General features: G+C 52.0%; 1 protein-coding gene across 3 annotated transcripts in view; it reads right to left on the bottom strand.

Annotated features, from left to right (window-relative positions):
• BMP1 (bone morphogenetic protein 1) overlaps window positions 1-23,220 on the bottom strand; it is a 42,868-nt gene that overhangs the window by 11,419 nt on the left and 8,229 nt on the right. For all 3 annotated transcript variants that reach the window (XM_035022521.1, XM_035022520.1, XM_035022522.1), the window contains exons 3-15: window positions 21,731-21,895; window positions 21,425-21,542; window positions 20,938-21,116; window positions 20,076-20,181; window positions 18,492-18,616; window positions 17,803-17,918; window positions 9,567-9,669; window positions 6,844-6,960; window positions 6,470-6,615; window positions 6,176-6,371; window positions 2,393-2,518; window positions 1,498-1,658; window positions 938-1,118 (exon numbers count right to left, since the gene is read on the bottom strand). In XM_035022521.1, the coding sequence (XP_034878412.1) occupies window positions 938-1,118; window positions 1,498-1,658; window positions 2,393-2,518; window positions 6,176-6,371; window positions 6,470-6,615; window positions 6,844-6,960; window positions 9,567-9,669; window positions 17,803-17,918; window positions 18,492-18,616; window positions 20,076-20,181; window positions 20,938-21,116; window positions 21,425-21,542; window positions 21,731-21,895 (1,839 nt within the window). The remainder of the gene's footprint in view (window positions 1-937; window positions 1,119-1,497; window positions 1,659-2,392; window positions 2,519-6,175; window positions 6,372-6,469; window positions 6,616-6,843; window positions 6,961-9,566; window positions 9,670-17,802; window positions 17,919-18,491; window positions 18,617-20,075; window positions 20,182-20,937; window positions 21,117-21,424; window positions 21,543-21,730; window positions 21,896-23,220) is intronic.

Raw genomic sequence — 23,220 nt, 5'->3', positions numbered from 1 at the left:
CAGGATCCTGGGCAAAGGAGGGGAGAAGGAAGGCAGCATGGGCTGGGCCATGGGCTTCCTGCCTTCCTGCCACCCCATGCCCGGCCCACCAGGCCTGCTGGGGATCAGGATCCCTGGGCCACTCCCCCAGAAAACCAGCCGCTCCAGCCACTCCCTCTGCCTCCCACTCCCCCCACTCAGTTTCATGGAATCCCCACCCCACACTATGTCCCGGGTCCAGTTGCCTCTGAAAGACCACCAGCCTTGCCCCAGGATGAAGGACAGAGGGATGACTAAAACAGGGGAGAGGTCTCTGGGACCCCTGGAGGCCTAGCTCAGAGGGGCTGGCTGCCTCTCAGGCCACCCAAAGATGAGGCCATCAGAGGGACTTGATGCCAAGCCTCATGCGGGCAGCTCTCAATAAACATATGCTGGTTGGATCTGAGTCCCCCACCTGTGGGCTGAGGGTGAGTGGGAAGGCTTTGGTGTTGAAGAGAGGGAGGCTCCTCATCTTTTCTGAAGGCCCCGGCGTGAACCCGCTTGGCACGTGTAGGGTCTGATCGGAGATGTGGCCGCCAGATCATCTGGCCCACACAGCGCAAGGCAAACATCCTCCTCCTCTGCATGTACCCCGCGTTCTCTGGCCACGATGAACTCCCTGTTCCCAGGGCCTGCCCTCTCTGGGACCTCGGCATAATGGCTCCTGATACTTGGAAAGCCCTCTCCTTTCGATTCTGCATGTCTGTGTCCTGCCCATCCTCAGGCTGGCTCCCATATAGCCCAGAGGATTCGGGAGTAATGGGGTTCAGGAATGGAGGGGCTGGCCTGGTGGTGGAGGGCTAGTGGGGGGAGGAGGGGACAGAGCCTGCTGGCCTGGCAACAGGGAGGGCTAGAAAGTGCAGGGGTCCAGTGGCAGGGAGGAGGGGAGGCAGGCTCAGAGCTGGGGAGTCCGGGTTACCTGAGAAGAAGTGGGCCTTGAAGCCCTTCTTGGAGACTGTGTTGTCGGACTTGAACTCCACGCGCATGTTGTTGTACTGGGAGGTGATGACCTCGGGCTTCTCGGAGCCGCAGAACTTGCCATGTAGCTTGGAGTCGGCTGTGAGCCCACTGCGTACTTCCACGAAGTCATACTTGCACACCTGCAGGGCAGGGCAGCTCCAGGCCTGCCTCCTCCAGGAAGTCTCCCCTGACCACCCCTACCTGGGAAGGCTCCCTGTTGTGTGGGTCCTTTTGTCTTTAGTCACCCACTTTACAGACTCTAATAACTCAAAGAGGTGCCACGTCAACCCCATTAGATCTTCTTGTGCTCTCCACACAAGGCCCAAGTCTTGCCTCGCTCCACATCGCCACGTGCATGCTCCCTGGCCTTCAAGCCCTCCTCCCCAACCCTCCCCTGCTTCCTGGAATTGGGAGCAGTCTCTCCTCCTCTACATTCTTTGGGTATTTCTTTTATAGGGAAGGAAGCCGGCTCCCACGCCTCAGACCTTCCTGCGTCGCCTCAGCCCAATGAGCACTTACGTCATTGCCCTCGGTCTCGAAGAAGTCGAATTGCAGGGAGATCCGGTACTGGGTGGGGGCCACCAATTGCCAGATGCAGTTTTTGTTAGGGGGGTACTCCTTGGGCCAGCCGGGGCTGGTGATGGAGCCATTGAGCTTGGTGAGGAAGCCACCACAGGCAGCTGGGGGGACAAGAGAGGTGCCATCACCTGCCAGGAGCCCCCAGTCTAGGTACGGGCCAGAGACAGGTGCTGGGTGCATTGGGGAGATGGGGATCTTGGATTCCCTGCAGTCCCGGGGCTTGTGTCTCGTCTCTCAGGAACGGGAGGGAAGCAGGCAGGGGGGGGGGGTTATCTTCAGAGTATGAGGAACTGAGGAGTCGTATGTGTGAACACTTCTACTTTCTCTGCGACAGAACCGCCAGGACATCTGCTGAGAGGGAGGAGGGGGGTGAGGGGCTCAGGGAAGCCTGGGCCAGTGTGCAGGGAGGACTGGAAGCGTGGCGAGGCAGGGAGGGAAGGCAAGACCAGGCTGAGCTGGAGGCTCTGACAGGGAGTGCTTTCACCAGCTTTCACCTTGGGCCGGGTATCGGGAGAGGCCAAAAAATCAGTGTGTGTCTGAGGACAGTGGTTTCCAAACTGGGGATCATGACCCTTCTGGAGGGTGACGAAATCCATCAGTCGGTCAAGGTCAGCATTTTAAGCGAATAAAGATGAAAAACAAAACAAAACAAAACCAACCCAGAGTGCGTCACACTTGGTAAGTGTGTTCTGGGGGCCTGCAGGATAGAATGTCTTCCTTGTCCCCCCGTCGTGAAGAACGTTCTAGGGAGTCCCAGCCCCTCCAGGGAGGGGAGTGTCCAAGAGCAGGAGAAATCTTGGCTAAGGACCTGGGTCCCGGGGAGGGGGGCACTCACCCTCACAGCGGCGCTTGTCCGGAGCTAGCTCGTACCCGGGGTCACAGCTACACTTATAGCTGCCCAACGTGTTGAGACACCGCTGCTCGCAGCCCCCGCGGTTGGGCCGCGAGCACTCATCCACCTCTGCCAGTTGGAAGGAAAGGGGGTCAATGACTGCCAGGCTGGGGCCTGGGTCTCTCCTCCCGCCCTCTGCTCGCGAGTCAGGTCCACAGTCCCCCAGGCTTCCTGTGACCACCTCCAGCCCCAGTGCAGGGACCGGCAGTCGGCTGTGGACCACTCAGAGCTCTGAGGCTGTGGGCCTCCCTGCCCCACCCAGCCCCAACTCAGTCCCCAGGGGACCCTACTCCTGAGAGCCCCAAAGGGACAGGTTACGACCTGAAAGAGGGGACAGGCGGACCCCCACAGAGCCTTCCTCTGACCACAATGGCTGGGCTGGTGGCCGCCACCATGGACTGGTTCCTCTTGTATGCCATTCCCTGGCTAAGTACTATTTCCTCCTTTCTCCTTTAATTCTGACATGACCTGTGATGGAGGGACTGTTACTATCCCCATTTTACAGATGAGGAAATGAGATTCAGAAGATGACCTGCCCACCGTGACACCAGTTAAAAAAAACAACAACCCACACTGTCTGGCTTCCTCCCCAAGCTTCCACAGCACTTTCTGCCTCCGTGCCTCATTGGCCTTTCTTCTATACAAACTTCTGGACTTTAAGGCAACTCTTGAATTATTATTTCAATTCAGAGTTGAGGACCTACCATGTGCAAACTACTTTTATGTAAGTTTGTCATTTAGTCAATGAGATATGCAGTTTTTCAATGGAATTGACCTTTTCTCCCCAGTTAGGCCATCAGTTCAAGGGAGGGCACCAGGGTCTCTGCATCCCTCCTAGAGCCTCTGTGTCGAATTGCTGAATAAACAACGTGTGAAGTCACCGCAGCAACATCACAATAGCCAAAATGTAGAAACAGCCTAAATGTCCACCAACAGATGAGGACAAAGAAAATGTGGTACAGGATGGGAAGAATTAATACTGTTACAACGTCCATACCCCCAAAGCAATCTACAGATCTGATGCAATCCTGATCAAAATACCATTTTTCACAGAGCTATAACACGTGATCCTGAAACCCGTTCAGAACCACAAAAGATTCCGAACAGCCAAAGCAATCCTGAGGAAGAGCAAAGCTCGAGGTGGCACGCTCCCACATTCCAAACTGCACTACAAAGCTATAATCAAAAACAAATAAATCAAAACAGTATGGTACTGGCACAAAAATAGAAAAATAGATCAATAGAAGAGAAAACAGAGTCCAGGAAAAACCCCGTGATTACATGGTCAATTATCCTATGACAAAGGAGGCAAGAATATACAATGGGGAAAAGACAGTCCCTCTCTTTTGTTAAAGATTTTATTTATTCATTTGAGAGAGTGAGCAAGAGAGAGAGAGCACAAGCAGGGGGAGCGGCAGGCAGAGGTAGAGGGAGAAGTAGGTTCCCCTCTGAGCAGGGAACCTGATACGGGGCTCAATCCCAGGACCCCGGGATCATGACTTGAGCCGAAGGCAGACGCTTAACCAACTGAGCCACACAGGGGCCCCCCGACAGTCTCTTTAATAAATAGACTGGACAGCTGCATGCCAAAGAATGCAACTGGACCACTTATCAACACTATACACAGAAAGAAACTAAAAATGGGTTAAAGACTTAAATATAAGACCTGAAGCCATAAAACTCCTAGAAGAAAACACAGGCAATAAGCTCTTTAACATTGGTCATAGTGATATTTTTTTTGGATCTGTCTCTTCAGACAAGGACAACAAAAGCAAAATAAACAAATGGGACAACGTCAAACTAACAAGCTTTCACACAGTGAAAGAAACCGACAATAAAATGAAAAGGCAACTTAGTGGGAGAAGATATTTACCAATGTTATGTGCAATAAGTAGTTAACATCCAAAATATATAAAGAACTCATAAAACTCAATATTTAAAAAAACAACTATTAATTTAAAAATGGTAGGAAGATCTGAATAAACATGACTCCAAAGAAGACATCCAGATGGCCAACAGACCAACATCACTCATCGTCAGGAAAAATGCAAATCAAGACCACATTGAGCTATATTACCTCACGCCTGTCAGAATGGATAGTATCAGAAAGATAAGAATAACAAGTGTTGGCAGAGGAGTGGAGAAATGGGAACCCTTCTGCACTGTGGGTGGGAATGCAAATTGGTGCAGCCACTGTGGAAAACAGTATGGAGATTCCTCAGGAGTTAAAAATAGAATTACCATATGATCCAGCAATTCCACTTTTGGGTATTTATCCAAAGAAAATGAAACGCCAATTTGAAGAGATATACGCACCCCCATGTTCATTGCGTCGTTATTTATAACAGCCAAGATATGGAAGCATCTGAAGTGTCCACTGACAGATAAATGGATAAAGAAGATGTGGGAGAGCCATACAGTGGAATATTACTCAGCCACAGAAAAGAATGAAGTCTTGCCATTGGTGACACCATGAACTAAGTGAATTCACACTAAGTGAAATAAGCTAGACAGAGAAAGACAAATGCCACATGCTTTCACTTATATGTGGAATCTAAAAACAAAACAAATGAACAAACGAAACAAAACAGAGACAGACTCATAGATACGGAGAACAAACTGATAGGGAGGGGCTGGAGAGATGAACAAGAGAGGTGACGGCAGCTAAGATGTACAATTTTCCAGTTATAAAATAAATAAGACAGGGGGATGCAATGTACAGCATAGGGAATGCAGTCGAATCACTATGCTGTATTCTTAAAACTAATAGGATATTGTACGTCAATTATCCTTCAATTTAAAAAATGTGTTCCGTACACACAGTGGAATACTATTCAGCCTTAAAAAAGAAGGAAATTCTGCCATATGCAGTATGGATGAATCTTTTTTTTTTTTTTTAAAGATTTTTATTTATTTGACAGAGAGAGACACAGCGAGAGAGGGAACACAAGCAGAGGGAGAGGGAGAAGCAGGCCTCCCGCGAAGCAGGGAGCCCGATGTGGGGCTCGATCCCAGGACCCTGGGATAATGACCTGAGCTGAAGGCAGACGCTTAACGACTGAGCCACCCAGGCGCCCCCAGTATGGATGAATCTTAAGGGCATTATGTTTTTTGTTTTTTGTTTTTTAAGATTATTTATCTGAGGGGGGGAGAGAGAGAACATGAGTGGGGGGATGGGCAGAAGGAGAGGGAGAGAGAGAATCTCAAGCAGACTCCCTGCTGAGCGCGGAGCCCAACACGGGGCTCGATCCCAGGACCCTGAAATCATGACCTGAGACGCTTATCCAACTGAGCCACCCGGGTGCCCCTTAAGGACACTGCGTTAAGTAAAATAAGCCAGTTACAGACAAGACAAGTCCTGCGGGATTCCACTTACCTGAGCTATCTAAAATAGTCAAATCCAATAAATAAATAAAGTCAAGTTCAAAGAAACAGAGTGGAATGATGCTGCCAGGGGTTAGGGGAGGGGGAAATGGTATCAAATGGGAAATGATCAACAGGCATGAAGTGCCGGTCGAGCAAGATGAGCACGCCCTAGAGATGTGCTGCACGCGCACTGTGCTTACAGTCGGCCCTACCGTCGAGTACGCTTAACATGCTTTCGGAGGACGGATCTCAGGCTAAGGGTTCTGACCACAATACAATGCAATGTCAAAAGCCAGAAAAAGGAACGAAGGGGATGGATTAGCCATGGGGCTGGGCTGGGTGGGGGGCGGGAAGGAGCACCTTTGAAGAAGTTGACAGCAAAGCCGGCTTTGTTAATGGATCCGTCAGAGACAAATTTGAGCCAGAGGCGGCTGGATGTGCTCTTGATGTCATCAGGCTTCTCGTAGCCACAGTAGCGTCCGATGAGGGTGCTGCTCTCACTGTGCCCGTCACGCACCTCCAGGTAGTCATAGGCACAGCTGTCGTGGCGCTCGATCTGAGGGTCGGGGGCTCGGTCAGCTGGAGGAGCGCTGGTTGCCAGGGCCCAACACCGGAAGCCCACGAAGAGGTGGGACCGAAGGGTCTCTGACCTACCTCGAAGGACTGGAAGGTGAGGCCCACGTGGAAGCCTTCAGACACCTGGATCCGCCAGATGCAGACTTTGCTGGGCCGGTAATCGTCAGGGTAATTGGGCGACTGGATGTGGCCATTGTCCTTCTTCACATCTCCCCCACAGATGGCTTTGGGGACACAGCGTGAGGTCAGTGAGAGAGCCCCTCTCTCCCCCTCCTCCAGACCTCCCCACGTCCCCCAGCTTCTTAGCGCCCCCGGGCCTGGCCAATCCCACCGGGATCTCTGCATCCTCCCTCATGGGCCCTCAACCTCGCCCCTGCGGTGCCAGGAGCAGGCGGTTCTGGGATGCCCGGGGACCCCATAGCTGACTCCTCCCTGTCACGCTTCCGCAGTACCTTCATAGACGGCAAAGAAGCCCTTTCCGACCCAGTTGCTGCTGCTGCGGAACTCCACCCAGAGGCGGCTGTCGGTGGAGACAATAGGCTCGGGTATTTTGCCCCCACAGAAGCGGCCTGTGCAGACAGTGTGCACAGAGGGCAGTGAGGCCTGAAGCAGGGCGCTCTCCCCTCCCTGCACCAGGAAGCCCGCCCTGCTGCTCCAGGGGCCTCAGGGGCTCTGGCCCTGCTCTGCACTTGGCACAAAATCCCAAGACCCTGCAGGTGGCCTGAGTCTGGTCCAAGACCTAGCAGGGCCCTGAAGAGCCAGAGCGTACCAGCCTTCTAGAGGGTTCTGTGCACTTGAGGGATGGAATATGAGTTCGGGGAGGAAAGGGGGCTCCTCACAATAACCAGCTGTATCTATGTTTTATTTACTTTTTCTTAAAGGAGCATATTGCCGTCATTACTTTTTTTTTTTTTATCATTACTTTTCTTATTTGATCTCCATGCAAACAAGTAATCACCAAGAATGAACACAGCCTTTCTTTGTACATTACAAAATGTTTTCATGTGACCAAATGCAAGAGATGCCAGAGGGCCCCAAGTAAATCCTAGAATCTAGGGACTGGGTCAGAAAATGTCCCCTTTGAAATAAACCCTGACAAGGATCCGTGTCAGCAGATGAGGCTGGCCATTTGTGGAATCCTTTGTAGTCAAGAATCAATGAGGGATGACTGTGTGTTCCAAAGAAGACTGGGTATTTCCCAACCTTCGGCAAGGGACAGAGGGTGCTGACCTAGGAATGTAAGTTATGAAAAAGAAAGTGGAATCTTGGACACGCTACCACGTCTCCAGGAGGAAGTGTTGTAAAGACAGCTGCTTTGGGTGACTAATAAGAAATATTCAAATATCAGAAGAGATGGTTAGCAATGATTGGTCAGCCTGCTTCAGGCCCAGGACGTGGAACAAAGGTTCTAATGTTAATGGGCGGTCCTGGGCTTCCTAGGAGTATGTCCAGATTGGAAGAGGAGAATGCATACAGCTCCTCAGGCTTGAAGCAAAAGCCTCTCTTGGCCCTAACTCTATGCCATTAAAGCACCTTCTGTCCCGTGCTCTGACCACTCACCCCCCACTTACTCACCACTCCCCTCACCACCAAGGGACAAAGTCTCCTGTGCAAACAAGTTGGGGCCACTGTGCCAGGTAGGGAGCCCTCTGTGGTGTGCCAGCCTACCCTTAAGCCAGATCTTGCAGAGGGAGAAAATGGAGCCTCTGAAAGTGCCCAGACGAGGAAGAGAGCCTGGAGCTGTGGAGTTGTGCCTGTCTGTCTCCCTCTGTCACTTGTATGACTCCCGCGACCCACACACTGAGCATCACCTCTGTGGGAGGCCCAGAAGCCCGTACCGAGGACCCTGAGGTCCAGATCGGGGAAGGGACTAGAGATGGAGCTAGAAGGCACTAATTCTACCGGGACTCTTGGCTCCCACACCAGGGTGGCCAGATCACCCTTGGCCAGGCTTTGGGTTTCAGGGGAGGATGAAGAGACTGTGACCTAAGTAGTTCTAAGAAGGAATTAGCCTGTGCAATTCTGTCAGGTGAGGGAAACTGTCAACAAAACAAAAAAGCAATTTACTGAATGGGAGAAGATATTTGTAAATCATATATTAGATAAGGGATTAATATCCAAAATATATAAAGAATTTACACAAGTTAGTATCCAAAAACCAAACAACCCAATAAAAAATGGGCAGAGGATCTGAATAGACTTTTCTCCAAAGAAGCTGTAGAGATGGCCAATGGGCACATGAAAAGAGGCTCAATATCACTCATCATCAGGGAAATGCAAATCAAAACTACCATGAGATGTCACCTCACAGCGGTCACATTGGCTGGTGTCAAGAAGACAAGTGAGAACAGGTTTGAGGACGTGGTGCTAAGGGAACTCTGTGCACTGCTGGTGGGGACGTCAATCTGTGCAGCCACTGTGGAAAACAGTATGGAGCTTCCCCCCAAATTAAAAATAGAGCTGCCCTATGATCCAGCAATCCCACTTCCGGGTATTTATCCAAAGAACATGAAAACACCAATTCGGAGAGCTATGTGCACCCTCCTGCTCATCGCAACATTATTTACAACAGCCAAGAGATGGACACAGTAGATGAACAGATAACTAAGATGTGGGATAGCCATACAGTGGAATATTACTCAGCACAGAAAAGGATGATATCTTGCCATTTGTGACAACACGGATGGCCCTGGGGGTATGGTGCTAAATGAAATAAAGACAAATACTGTATGATTTCATTTATATGTGGAGTCTAAAAACAAAACAAATGAACAGACTCATGGATACACAGAACAAACTGATGGGTGCCGGGGGCGGTGGGGGGGGGGATAGACAGAATAGGTGTAAAAGGATTAAGAGATACAAGGTTCTAGCGACACACTTGATCGTAGCCAGAAGGCCGAGAAGCGATACAAGCTTCCAATTATAAAATAAATAAGGCATGGGGGATGTCAGGTACAGCACAGTGCATATAATCAATAATATTCTAATAACGTCGTATGGTGACAGATGGTAACTATTCCTATCCTGGGGACCATTTAGTGATGTATAAAAATATCCAATCACTATGATGTCCACCTGAAACTAAGAAGATATTGTATGTCAATCAGACTTCAATTTAAAACCCCGAAGGGCTCAGCCGCAGAGGAGGTGGGGGGCGGCCTAGTGCCATTACCTCGGAGGGGCGCCTTCCTCCAGAAGCCGTCCCGGACCTCCACGTAGTCGTACCAGCACAGACGGCTGCGATACAGATCCATGGACGTGAAGTTCAGGATGATCTAGGGGACATGGGAAGAGGAGGAGGGTTACGGAGCCCCCCACGCCTCGCCAGCCCACGGCGGCGGCCTGCCTCCCCCTCTGTGAATAGTGAAGGGGTCCCAAAAATGAGCTCCGGGCACAGAAACGTCCCTCCTCTCCCCGGCTGTCTGCCAATGACGGCCAGCATTCTTCGCAGACATCCCGGCTCTCACCTAACATACGTGGCCTGATGGAATCTATATAAAATGTCTTATTTTACTGATCCCCTTCGTGAGGAGCCATTGCTTCTGGCTAAACCCTGCTCTCCTCGCAGTGGATTTAAGTAACACAAATCCAGCACCTTTAGAGGGATGAGGTCTCAGTGAGAGGAAGGGCCCAGGCAGCATGTGGGTAGCGGGGCTCTGAAATGAGAATGAAGGGTCCAGAGAGGAGAGGCAGAGAAGAAGGGCTGAGTCACCGGTGGTCACATATTTATGAACACCGATTCCAGGCAGGGGGTCATGCTAGTGGCTGAGGGGAATACTGGATCCGAATCCTTCCTGTGAATGGGTTTAAGGTCTGTCCCTGTCCAGGGGCTTAGGATTCAGAAGGATATATACACCTGAAAAGCTCACTTAGTGAAAAAACTCAGACTCCACGCACATAGGCCTGAGTTGGAATGTCACCTCTGCATTTCCCGATGTGAGTCCTTGGGGGAATCACCCAAGCTCTCTGACCTCAGTGGCCTTGAGCATAACATGAGGAAAGAGCACCTCAGCCTGACACGGGAGCTCACGGCTACAGGCGCTGCCCTAAGTGCCTCCTGAGCATGAGCTCACGAACTGGTCACGTAATACTGGAGGGACGATTGACACTTCGGTAAGGTCCAACTCTCTCCAGCAGGTGGGCATATTAACAGGTAGAGAAGCACACTTTCCAGGAGAGAAATTGCTTTAGTAGTTTCCAGAATGCACCCCAAAGCCTCTTGTGTATTTAGAGTCCAACAAGCAGGGACTCCAGGGAACAGTTCCCTGTGACCTAAGAGGTGTGTACAGAGGACACACGATGGCCCAGAGGGCCCTCCTGTTAGATCTAGCTGGCTTTCCTGCTGGAGGGAAAGAGGATAAGGAGATCCGTGTCCCCTGTGGCACCCTGCAGAGTTAGAGGCAGTCAGAGTGGAGGCGAGAATGGAAACCCCAAAGCCGGCACCAGCGACTGCGGTCCGTAGTTCAGTGAAGAGCTCTTGCTCGCAGTCACTTCCTGACACGGACATGGACTGCAGAATGTTCAGTGATTTCCACATCCACCCAGACGACCCTTCCCGTTTCCTGGCCTCTCCGCCATGACCTCCTCTCTCTACCTCTTCTCCACCACACCCAGCACATCATGCCCTAGACCCTGTTATCACCACTAACTGCGCACCCCCCCCACATAATCTCAGGTTCAAGAACCCCACTGTCCAACCACGGGCCCCCATCTCTCCTTGCCCACTGCTCTCTACGGAGTCCAACAACCCTTCCAATTCACCATGACCTTCAACAGGGGTTTTCCTGCCTTTTACCTTCACGTACATCTCTCCTTGCCTAGCTTGGAACCCACAGCCCATCCTGCTTCTTTTCTTTTGATTCGTACATGGGGTGAAATGTGTTTGCGTTTTGGGAAGTGTTTCTTAACTGTGGTACTCTGAGATGTAATCGAGTAAAACCATGTTTTGAAAAGTGCACTACATTACTCTTGATGATTATTATTAGCCATCATTGAGAGCTATTGTTATTATCAAGATAAAAGTCCTCATGGGCGCCTGGGTGGCTCAGTTGGTTAAAGCGACTGCCTTCGGCTCAGGTCATGATCCTGGAGTCCCTGGATCGAGTCCCACATCAGGCTCCCTGCTCAGCAGGGAGTCTGTTTCTCCCTCTGACCCTCACCCCTCTCATGCTCTCTCTCTTATTCTCTCTCTCTCAAATAAATAAATAAAATCTTAAAAAAAAAAAGATAAAAGTCCTCATATTTTGAAAAACTGACATTGAAAATCTGTTCTGGCTCTTGCTCTGGAGACAGACAGTGTGCCCAATATTTCATCTTTCTAGAAAATGCCCAAAGTAGGACACAGAGGAGGTGGCAAAGGCCTGGAGCAGTCATCTCACTTCAAAGCAAATCCATGGTCTATCTTTATCATCACCTCCTTACATAGGACCTCAACTCTCTTGATCCTCTTCCTGAAAACTGCACCCCTGGTTAAATCCGACTTTCTACCTACTCGGTGCTTCCCGGATGGTCAAATGTTGTGGCTAGAGAAAATACAGGCACGTTGACTGTTTCACTTGAAATGTGAGGTCGACTGGGCCCTTTGTGCTGCCAGGCACACTTTTAAATCCTCCTCTTCTCTCCTCAAACCACCTGTTCCCCTTCTTGATTCTCAGTCCTGGCCCTGCCATCATCTTTTCCCAAGATTAGTTTAATAGTCCCTACTCTTGATCCTACCTCTCACCACAGCAGACCTTTCATGATGTAATCGTATCTTACCTCCCCACTGCTCAAAATCCTTTCATGCTTGTTACTCAGAGTAAAATCCAAAGTCTTCACCATGTCCTCTAAGGTCATTTGTGGTCTAACCCCCTGCTATCTCTTTGACCCCATCTCCTACCAATCTCCTCCTTGCTTACTTGGCTCTGGCCACATTGGCCTTGCTGGTCCTCAAACACACCAAGCCTGCTCCTGCCTCAGGGCCTTTGCACTTGCTGCCTAGAAGCTCTTCCCAGCTATCTGCCCAAAGTGTTCCCTCATTTCCTGTCTATTTCTACTCCAACTCATCTGATGTGAATGAGGCCTTCCCACATGGAACAGTAACCCCCACTTCACTCCTTTATCTCCTACTGCTGATTTCCTTTGTGACATTTATCACCATCTAACCTACTGCATTTACTTTTTATTTGCTTGTCTGTCCCCCAACCCCGCCAAAATGTAAACCCTATGAGGACAGGAATTTTGTTTAATTCACTACGGAATCTTTGGTTCATGGCATGTAGTAGTTGCTTCATAAATATTTCTTGATTAGAATTTTGCTTTCAGGAATCTATTTTACAGATATACTTGCCCAAGTGTATAACGATCTAAGTCTTGAGATATTTATTGTAGTGATTTTGGTAATACTAAAAACTTAGAAAAAACTTAAATGAAACACCCATCAGTGGAGACCTGCAGGGGATGGCCGAGCAGTGAAATGGGGATGACAACATGCTAAGCAGCCATGAATACGTCTGAGGTAGAACTTGATTTGTGGACATGGAACCCTGACCACAATTAACTGCTGAGTGAAAGGCAAGTTACCTAAGACCACATATCCACACACATTCTTGGAAGGGCCTGGAAGGACATAGCAAGTGTTACTCATGCCTAGTCACCTCTGAAGAGTGGGATCTGGAGGAGGATCCAGGGGAGAATATTCACTTTTTACCTTATGAATGCCTCTATTTTTCAAAATTCTTACAACATGGATACATCATCCTTGTAGCTGACGAACATCAAAACTATCTTTTAAGGAGTTGCTGGACGGAAGAAGGAATGCAGAGGGCCCAGGGAGGGCACTCTGGTTCCTCAACTTACGCCCTTCACCACTATTCCATGTGGCCTCCCCGGGGCTGCCCATCAACTTGCTCAGCAGCTGTGCTGAGAACGGCAGCAACTTTCCCTTCATCCCCGGAAACAACTCTGGCTCTGTCCCGGGCAGATGAATTCACATCCTCTGAAGAGACCACACCCAGCCGGCGCAACCCCAAAGGGCCCACCCGAGACCTCCGACAGGGCAGGAGGAAGCAGTGGTCACCTCACTCAGGAGGAAGAGACCTGTGCTGGTGGTTAGGAGCATCCTCCAGGGAGGCACAGCCGTGGCTATATTGAGACCAGAGATGTCTAATTAAGCGTTGTAACAACTTCTGTCATGTGGAGAGAGCTGTGCTCTGGTGGCAGGGCCACTGCCCTGTGCCAAAGAAAACCTGGCCGGCTCTACCACTTCCTGGCTGGTGACTCTGGGCCCGTGGCTTGATTTCTTTGTGCCTCAAACATGGAGGCGATCCTAAGGCGCTGGGGGATTAAAGGAGACACCGAGTGCGGAGTCTCCAAGTGCACCCCGCATATGGGAAGTTCCCCTCACATTTGTTGGCTGCAGTTAGGGAGAGATTGGGACAATATGTCGACTCTTGGGGACCCACAGCCTGCCTTCCGTCTGCCTTTGCTGGACCACCTGAGGCTCATCATTTCACACCTCTGTGCCTCCATTTCCTTATTTGTAAGATGACAATGGTAATAGCACCTACCTCAAAGGACTCAGGGAGTTAATACACGTAAGATTTATAACACTGACACGTGTATGAGTCACACATACAACATACATACATGCCACCCATATATACTACATATATACACTACAGTGTATGCCACTCCAAAAAAGATAATTTCACTATTGGAGCTGAATTCGCTTAAGATTTTGCAATCTGAGGGCGCCTGGGTGGCTCAGTTGGTTAAGCGACTGCCTTCGGCTCAGGTCATGATCCTGGAGTCCCTGGATCGAGTCCCGCATCGGGCTCCCTGCTCGGCGGGGAGTCTGCTTCTCCCTCTGACCCTCCCACCTCTCATGTACTCCCTCTCTCTCATTCTCTCTCTCTCAAATAAAAATAAATAAAATCTTAAAAAAAAAAAAAAGATTTTGCAATCTGAAACGGTTCATACCAGCATCTGGAAGTAGCGGGAGGCAGATGGGGGATGGGGGACGCAGGGAGGCTGACCAGGGATCGCTCCGTTAATAGAGTAAGACTACAGAATGATAGTAACAGCTAGCCTTGGTGGACCCCCACCACGAGCTAGGCGCTGCTCTAAGCACTTCACGTACATTAACTCGTCCAGTCCTCGTATCATCAGCCCCATGAGGGAGGCATTACCACCAGGCCCACGTTACAAATGGGGAAACGGAGGCACAGAGCGGTTAAGTAACTTCCCCGAGATCATACAACCGGTAAACAGCACGGCAGACCTGAGTCAGACCCAGGCCCTCTGGCTGTTAAACTCACACCCTGAACCACCACTCCATGTGGCCCCCCCCGGCCTGCCGCTCAATTTGGCCTAACAGCTGCTCAGAGAATGAGGGTCAGCTTCCCCTCACCCCCCCGCCACCCACGCCCCTCAGCACGGGGAAGCAGGCACTCAGGGGAGGGTCGGGCACAGGCCTTGCAGAGAAGGGAGGGCTCATCTCTGCCCAGCTGGGGGACGGGGGTGGGGGTCAGGGAAGGCATTACAGAGGAGGCGTGATTTGGGTTGGAACTTGAAGAATAGGCAGGCTATCACAAGGCAGGGATGGGAATGAGGGTGGACACTGCCAAATCCAAAAGACATTTTCAGTTCTTATCTTCTTGGCTCCCCTGCACAATAGACCATGATCTCCTGAAACCACTTTTCTGCTCATCAGGGGCTGGTTCTTGGCTTGGGAAATACTAAGTCCTCTTTGGGGCAGCTGCTAATGACGTGCAGTGCAGAGACTTGGGGGTCCTAAAAGAAGCCTTCCCAAGTGGCTCTTTCTTGTCTGACATCTCCCTGACTTGCATAACCGTATAAGATAACATTTACGTATCACTCGCACTTCTGGCAATAATCAGAGAAGTGGAGAGTGAGGCAAAACAACCTCTCAGCACAGAGGAGACATCAAAGTCCACGCCCGAACGCAGGCTGGTTTATTCCAGGGTGACTGTTGAAAGAGCGTAGACTTTGGAGTCGGACAGTCCTGGAACCCAATGCTGGTTCCACCGCGACTGCCTGTGTAAACTTGGGCAGAGCTATGCTCGCCCGCTGAGCCCCGACTCCTTCGTCTATACAGAAGGGACAACTGCATCCGCGCCACAAAACTGATGGGAGGAATAACGAGGTCGTGTGCACGAGATGTCTACTACTCCGCCTGGCACCTAATGGGTGCACAGCGAAGAATGGCGGCCGTGATGTCCCAAAGCCATCCTCCTCGGCTCCCCAGCCTCCGTGAGCCCTTAAAGGGCTCCTGTCCCCCGGGGGGCAGGAGCCCTTAAAGGGCTCCTGTCCCCCGGGGGGCCCATCTCTGGCTCACTTACAACTCTACAATTGCATCCAGGACCGTGAGTGAGTTTAACTTTTTCTATCTCTGCAACCACGCACTGATGAATCTGGAATTTTTCTCTGTAGCCTCCTTCTCTCCCTGGTGGGGAGTCTCCTGGGAGTTGTGGAGAGAACAGTCCCAAGGCACACAGGGAGGCGCCTGGGGCCCGGCCATGTGTCTACTAGAGACCAGGGCCAGCCCGTTCCAGGTCAGAACCACAGGGAAGGAGACCGATCCCTGCTGACGGAGCAAATCTTCTGAATAGTAAAGACGGCAACGCTCTACCCTACTCCATGTTCCTCGGGTCCGGGACTATCTCGTGCCTCTTTCTGGCCCCCAGTGCTGGGCGAGTAGTGGGCACAGCGGTCTGTGGAAGCGCGCTTTAGCAACTGTTGATATGGGACAGGGCTTTAGAATACACAGTATTGCAATCATGGATTTTTGTGTCATAATCCAGTTTCTTGGGCAAGTTCCTTAATTTTTCCAAGTTTGCTCTCTCATATGCAAAATGGAGATAACATTAGCGGCAGCCCAGAATATCACTGTATTAATTACAAGACATAACACATAAAGAATTTAACACATGCCTGGCTGATAATGCGCTCAATAATCGTTAGTCGTTTTTATTGTTATCAGCTGTGAGATCTCCAAAGGCTGCAGCAGCAGAGACCTTTGGCAGAAGGATAAAGGAAGCCAGGGCATGGTCAGAACAAGGCAGCAAAAGGACAGCAATTGTTAAGTTCAATTCAGAATTAAAAAAAAAAAAAAAAGAACAAAGAGGGGATGGGTTCACTTTTGAGGGAAGATGACAGAATGTTAACTGCGAGAGGTGATGGAATTACTCAACCCTCAATAGAAGTTTAGCACAAATAAGAATGCTCTTGAAATTGCAAAAAATAAAATAAGCACAGTTTGGAAAGGAAATGGAAACCGAATCACATTGGAGGAGAGTCAGTGAGCACCTCTTTAAACTGGCTTTTGCCTCTAGGCTCCAAAATGACATCAGAGGACACTCAAATAACTTACAGATGTGATCAGTGTCTGTAATCTTGAGAACTCAGAACAAAAGCTTTGCCAATTTTCAAAAGGGGTGTGTGTGCGCGCATGCATGTGTGTGTTGGAAGGAGGGTTTGGAGTGAATTCTGGGAATCGCAAACCACTGAGTTGAACGTCAATGCCCAATTAAACAGTCTGCCGCCATTTAGAAAGGAGACACTTGATTACGAGGAACCAGTTCAGGTTCACTTGAAACAAAGCATATCAGACAAATGTCATTTCCTTTTTAAAAGGCGCTTTCCCAACTGGTGGAACAGTAGATTTGATTTGGTAAGGCAGTCCGTCTACATATTCAGCATTTATCAAGATGACAAAGGCATGGTTTGAGAAGCTCACTTCCCAGTCAACAAGGTCGTGGTAGTGACATTAAGTGGTGTCTCAGCCAGTGGAATAATTCTGCCCAAAGTCTGCAGATGAACCATGTCAGCTCAGAAAGGGATCTTGGATCTGCTTTGATTCATGTCACGTTCAATGTTTCTGTCAAAGACCAGGTTCCAAAGACCCAGAAGATATGCTTATCAAGAGCTCAGGACATAGTAAAAGAGGCGGTCACGTGCTGAACGGTGGACTCGGATTCCGAATGGTCTTGAGAGCTGTTGGACTGAACAACATGACCAGGAATAAAATCTAGTTGGGCTCGAGACTGCACTAGCACATTAAGTGCCATGTTCCAATCAAGGGCAATAAAGTCTTAAAGCTGGCTCCTGGAAACAACCAAAATGCACGAAAGGACATGGAAAGTGCAGGGGTGGGTGAGAGGTCCAGAGTGCACATGAAAACCCTGTGGGTGAACCTGAGAAGTGCTTGGAAAAGTGCCTCTCGCGTAGCAAGTGCTCTCTGCGAGTCAGCCTTCATTTACAACGATTGCTAGAAGCCCCTCCTTGAGGCAGTGCTCCATTTCTTATGGGGTGAATGGGTCTACGTTTCCCAGGTAGGTCATTCACAGCCACAAACGACTATGCTTTCCTACTCTGGGGTCCTGGCAGAGGAGGGGACGCTCAGTTACCTTCTCCCCAGGTGTGACTGAGATGCGCCATACGCAGTGCATGTGGGCGGAGTAGCCATTGGGGTACTCAGGGGAGGAGAAGTTGCCTGTGCTGTCTTGTAGGGTCTCTCCGCAGGCTGTCAAGGAAAGGAAATGACTGAACTGCTGGCTGCAGATGCCCAATCGCCCCGCCTTCTGGCTTCCCGCCCTGTACTCTGGCATCCTTTGGGGGCGAGAAGAACGGCTGAGGAGGGGAGGGAGTCCAGGATGGTCCTGTCCCTTTAAGATGCCCTCCCTGCTCCTCACATATAAGCTCACACTGCTGACCTCTTCAGCCTAGTCCTACAGGATGTACTGTTGTCAAGGCAACAAGGTTTCCAGAGGTAAGGTCAAGCTCCTTCGGTGGCCTCACTCTAGCTCACTCCCTGAGAACTGCTCTGCCAGCCCTCTTTACTGCTCCTACTGTCCTCTTCTCCCAGACGCCTGGAAGGTGTGGGGCTCAACATCTCACCGCCACCCGATCCCAGCCCCAGTTTGGTTCCTTAACTTGAACAGTGCCCCTGCTTGGGTGCCCCCACCCCCAACACCGGGCAGCCTCTGGCCTTCTCTAAGACTCACAGCTTTAACCTCCTCAGCCCCAGGTCCTGGCCCACTGGCTGCCTCAGGCTCTGTCCTCCATCCCTCCCTGGCCCGTCCCTCCCTGCCCCGACCTGGGCACTTGTAGAGCTTGCGGGCCTGGGCGATGTCCCCCTTGCTGAGCCGGGTCCTTTGACCGATGGGAGGTTTCACCCCATTGACCTCGTACTTGGGAACAATGGTGTCCAGGAAGATGCCCCTGAGGAGGAAAAGCCCGACCTGGGTGAGAGTCTGATGGAAGGAGGGGTGGCGTGCCTGTGTGCACCCAAGGTCACGATCCTGCCAGAGCCCAGACATTCCTCCGTAGGGTCAGGGACGGGTGGAGAGATCTCACCCTGTCATTATGCTGCCCACTGACCAGCAGCCACCCTGCTCCGTGGCAGTCACACAGCTGGGGCCTGGGGGAGCCCCAGGAATACTCTGGGATGTCAGGGACGCAGGTTTCGCATGCCCCGGGGACCTCCCGGTGCCCCTGTCAGTCTGGGCCCAGTCCCCAGCCTCAGGAGAGCTTCGGGCTCCTAGCGATCATGGGTCCAGCCTCTCCCAGCCCCTGCTTCCGCGGGCCCTCATGCTGAACCTCTCCTAGGACTACCAGGGCCAGTGCACATCCTATCACAGGCTGCTCTCGACAAGTTCCAGCGTGGCCGGACCAGACCCTGGGGACAGCCCCGCAACTCCTGATCCATCAGTGCCTCTTGTCCCCCCGAGTTCCTGCCTGCTAAGTCCTGGGTGTTGCCATCTGGGAGGAGCAGGGCGAAGGGAAGCAGGCGGCCCTCCACCTCCCCAGGGACCTGACTCACACCCAGCTGGGTGGAACTCGGCAGGGGGTAGGATAGGATGTGGTGGGAAATGTCCAGGGGAGGTCTGTGGCCGTGGGGGGGCGGGATGACCTCACCACCCTTCCTCGGTCTCTGTTCCCTCAGGTCTGGACGCGGGCGAGACTGAGGAGGGGCACTGTGTGCGGGATAGAGCAGGAGAGCAGACAGAGGATGAGGAAAGAGCCAGGCATGGGAAAGGCCAGGCCGGGAAGGGGAGCCTGAGGGAGAGGAGGGAGGGGCCGTTTCCCACACTCTAAGGAGAAGCTCGGGGTGCGGAGGCTGGGCCACTACCTCTGGGGGTTCTGGCTGTGATTTCTGGGAACATGGGCCCAGGAAAGGGAGTCGGTGTGCGTGCGCTTGTGAGCAGGGAAGAGAGGCTAGTTCAGGCCAAGAGGGAGCCTTTGTACAAACTAGCCAGTTACAAAAAGGCAGACTGATTAGAAAGGATGCCCCCAATTAGAAAAACGTGCCTCTTTTGGCTGACAGATGAGGGAAAAAGCTCAGCTCCGCTGGACTGATACAGTTCTGGAACCACAGCATATATCTACGTGGCAGGCAGAGCGGCTGGATTTTCAGCCTCTTGGGCCAGGTGCCCTCGGGGTACACGGTACTAGGCTTTGTGAGCCCCAGCCGGGCCATGGACCCATCATGGAAGAGGACAGCAAGGCAGGTGGCTCCCACGGGTCCTCTGCTTGGGGGCTGCAGCCACCCAGAAGTCCACTCTTGTCCTTGGTGACTGCCCAAGCAGGGCAGCCTAGTGCAAAGCGAGAGGCCCAAAGAGAATGGCCTACAGAGGGCGGGATCGGGCTGCCCCAGAGGAGGCCAGGCCCCATCTCTCACCTGGAGAACGTGTTCCGGGCATAGTGCATGATACTGTCAAAATCATAGGTCTCCCCCAGGGACTCCACCTCCTGGAGCTCCATCTTCAAGAAGTTATACTCCTGCCCTGCGAAGACCAGGAAAAAGGTGTGGGGGGTGGGAGGGGTGGGTCTGTGTGGGGTGCAGTGCCACCTTTTCAGGGTGGGGAGTGGGGTCCTCCCTGCACTTGAGAGGTGCCCCCCTACCTGAGGGTCCGGGGAGCAGCCAAGGGGAGCCTGAGGGTAGGGGTGGGTCTCTAGAAGAGTCTGTCCAGCAGAGGGGCAGGGTCAACAAGGACTGGCTGGAGGGAAGGCTCAGGGAGTATGGAAAGGAAGCACCCATTTCTACAACCACAGGGAGATGAAAGCAGGGAAGTGTGGAGGAGGCCTGGGGAGGGAGGAAGGAAGCAGGAAGGGAGGGGAGGGAGGTAGCCAGGAGAAACAAGAAAGAAAAAAACCCTTAGAGGAGAGACCAGGCAGAGGGCAGAAGACTGGGGAAAAGTGAAGAGAAAGGCTGAGATGGCTTGGGGGATGTGCCAATTCCCCCCACAAACTACCCCCCACCCCAGGGCAGCTGGGCTCTGGCTGCTCCCGATGGCCTCTGTGTCCAGGACCAGGATCTCTCCCGGCCCTGCCAAGCAGCTCTACAACTGATCAAGGGTCTCAGAGATGCTACCGGCAGGGAGCCAATAGCATCTGGACCAACCTGGGCCCTGGACAAGGGCTGCCCACTAAGCTGACCAAAAGCGATGGCTCCAGGCAGCAGCTCCCACCCCGACCAGAGGCCCTGGAGCAGGTGCTGGGGCAGGTGCGCACACAGCTAGGCGCCAAGGTCAAGGTGCTACCTGGCTGGATGTTTTCGCGAACGATGGAGACGTGGCGGTCCCGGTCTGGCCGCGTGTGCTCGTGCCAGAAGCCGATGACATGGCCCAGTTCGTGGACAACGATGCCGAACTTGTCACAGTTCTTGCCGATTGAGATGGCCTGTGGGCCCCCGCCACGGCGACCCACGTAGGAGCAGCACCTGGAGGGCGGGGCCAGCTCAGGGGGGCGGTCCCGAGCTGGGGGAGTGCATCCACTCAGGGGCCGGGCGAGGCTGCCAGGGGGGCGGGGGAGTGAGGCGCGGGGGAGGGGCCTGAGCGTGGGATGCCCAGGCTGTGTGCAGGGGTCATAGCCACATCCAGGCGGCTCCTGGGGAGAAGTCCCAGGGGAGGGGGGTGGGAGGGAGACAGATGACGCAGTGTCAGGCCCCGTTGGGGCAGCAGCAGGGCCCAGGGCAGAATATGGCTTGGGTGGTGGCCGAGGGTGCAGTGCCCAGGGGCCCCTGCTCACCCGCAGGGTCTATAGGTGAATACAATATAGCTGTCCTCGTCAGTGCGCTCCAGGAAGGTGACACAGGTATGCTTCTCCCAGTGCCTCATGGCTTGCCGGAAGACTGCCCTCTGGCTGCCTGCCAGGATGAAGGGGACCAGGTTGTCACAGTGTCCAGCTGGGCCCATCTCCACCCATTGCTAGCTGTCAGCCTCTCACTGGACAGGTACACAGAAGGTACCACTCCTACCACGACACACGACCCGGCTGCCCCACGGCCAGGCCCAGATGCAGGCTGCTCCCCTGGCCCCCCAACATCACACGCACCAGTGAAGTTTCCCCCAATGACAAAGGGGATGACCCCATCGGGCCACACACGCTCTGGTCTGGATGTTGCTGCCCGCCGGCTCCGGGACCTGCCTCTCCATCTCCCACGGCTTCTCCTCTGCAGCTGCCCACTGGAGCTCTGGCAGTCGAAGGTAGAAGAATTTCCTTGGGTTGGAAGAGGAAGACATTGGTAGCAAGTGAATGAAGGGGCGGTGCAGGAAACAAATTATATAATCTATCCTCATTTAGGGGGAGTCCATATTTGCCCACTCACTAAAATTTATTTGTAATCCCAAAATCAATACCCTCAGCTCTCTCATGGTTTTTTGCTGACATGCACAGAGCAGGGAAAAGTGTGAGTCACCCACATGTCCAACTGAGGGGGAACAAGGTGACACCGCCTTCTTGTTTCAGCTCTCATACTGTCAATAAGTATCTTTTTCATAGTCTATTTAGTGCCAATTTTTTTGCATTTGGGGCTTTTTGCTGGTGACGTTGCTGTTTAAAATGACTCCCTTCCGCCCCGATGTGCTGAAGCATTGCCGTGCTGTCTGGTGTCCCGAGTGCTAGAAGGATTTGATGTGCCTTATGGAGAACATACATGTCTGTTAGTTACATAAGCTTTGTTCGGTCATGAGTCATACTGCTGCTGGCCATGGCTCAATGTTAATGAATCAACTGTGTATTAAATCAGGGGTCTTTAAACAGAAACACACGTAAGACAGGGTCACACATATGACGAGAAGCTAGCAGGAAGCGAACATTGTGTTTCTCCTAGGAGTGATGGACGGCTTAGGATTTGTGAATTCAGTGTTCGCAGTGACTTTATGGAACAAGGTTATCCTATAGCTCTATTCATAACTACCACGGGTTGGGGCGCCTGGGTGGCTCAGTCGGTTAAGCGTCTGCCTTCGGCTCAGGTCATGATCCCGGGGTCCTGGGACCCAGCTCTGCGTCGGGCTCTCTGCTCAGCGGGGAGTCTGCTTCTCCCTCTCCCTCCGCTCCCCCCTCCCACTTGTGCTCTCTTTCTCTCTCTCTCTCAAATAAATAAAATCTTTAAAAAAAATAAAAAAAAAAAAACTACGAGAGAGAGCGAGAATTGACCATAACTGAAAAGAAAACCATGGTGTCCTAATTTCCTAGGGATTGCAGGGGGCTTGAGACTAGGAAATGGTCCTTTCTCACTTAATAAAACTTCTTCCTTGTGAGCATATGGATCTTGAGGTCTTTCAGTGTTCCCAAATACACGTTCTCCAGTGACATAGTAGCTCTCTGGGATGCACTGGGCAAGCATCACTATGTATATTTGACAGATGAGGAAACTGAGGCTGAAGATTTGCCCAAAGTCACCTGGTGGGTTCGTGGTGGGCCCAGGCGCTCCAACCCCTCCATTCTGCTGGTCCCCGCTGAGGCCCAGGAAGCCTTGCTAGTTATCAGGCCACCACGTCACCCTCCAGTGCCAGCTGCTCTCTGGGATTAGTTTGACCTTT

Source organism: Mirounga leonina, unplaced genomic scaffold (assembly GCF_011800145.1).
Source record: "Mirounga leonina isolate KUSES-001 unplaced genomic scaffold, KU_Mleo_1.0 Mir_176, whole genome shotgun sequence".
NCBI classification, from domain to species: Eukaryota; Metazoa; Chordata; class Mammalia; order Carnivora; family Phocidae; genus Mirounga; species Mirounga leonina.
The sequence above is the reverse complement of the archived record's forward strand: the minus strand, read 5'-3'. Positions and strand labels throughout refer to the sequence as shown.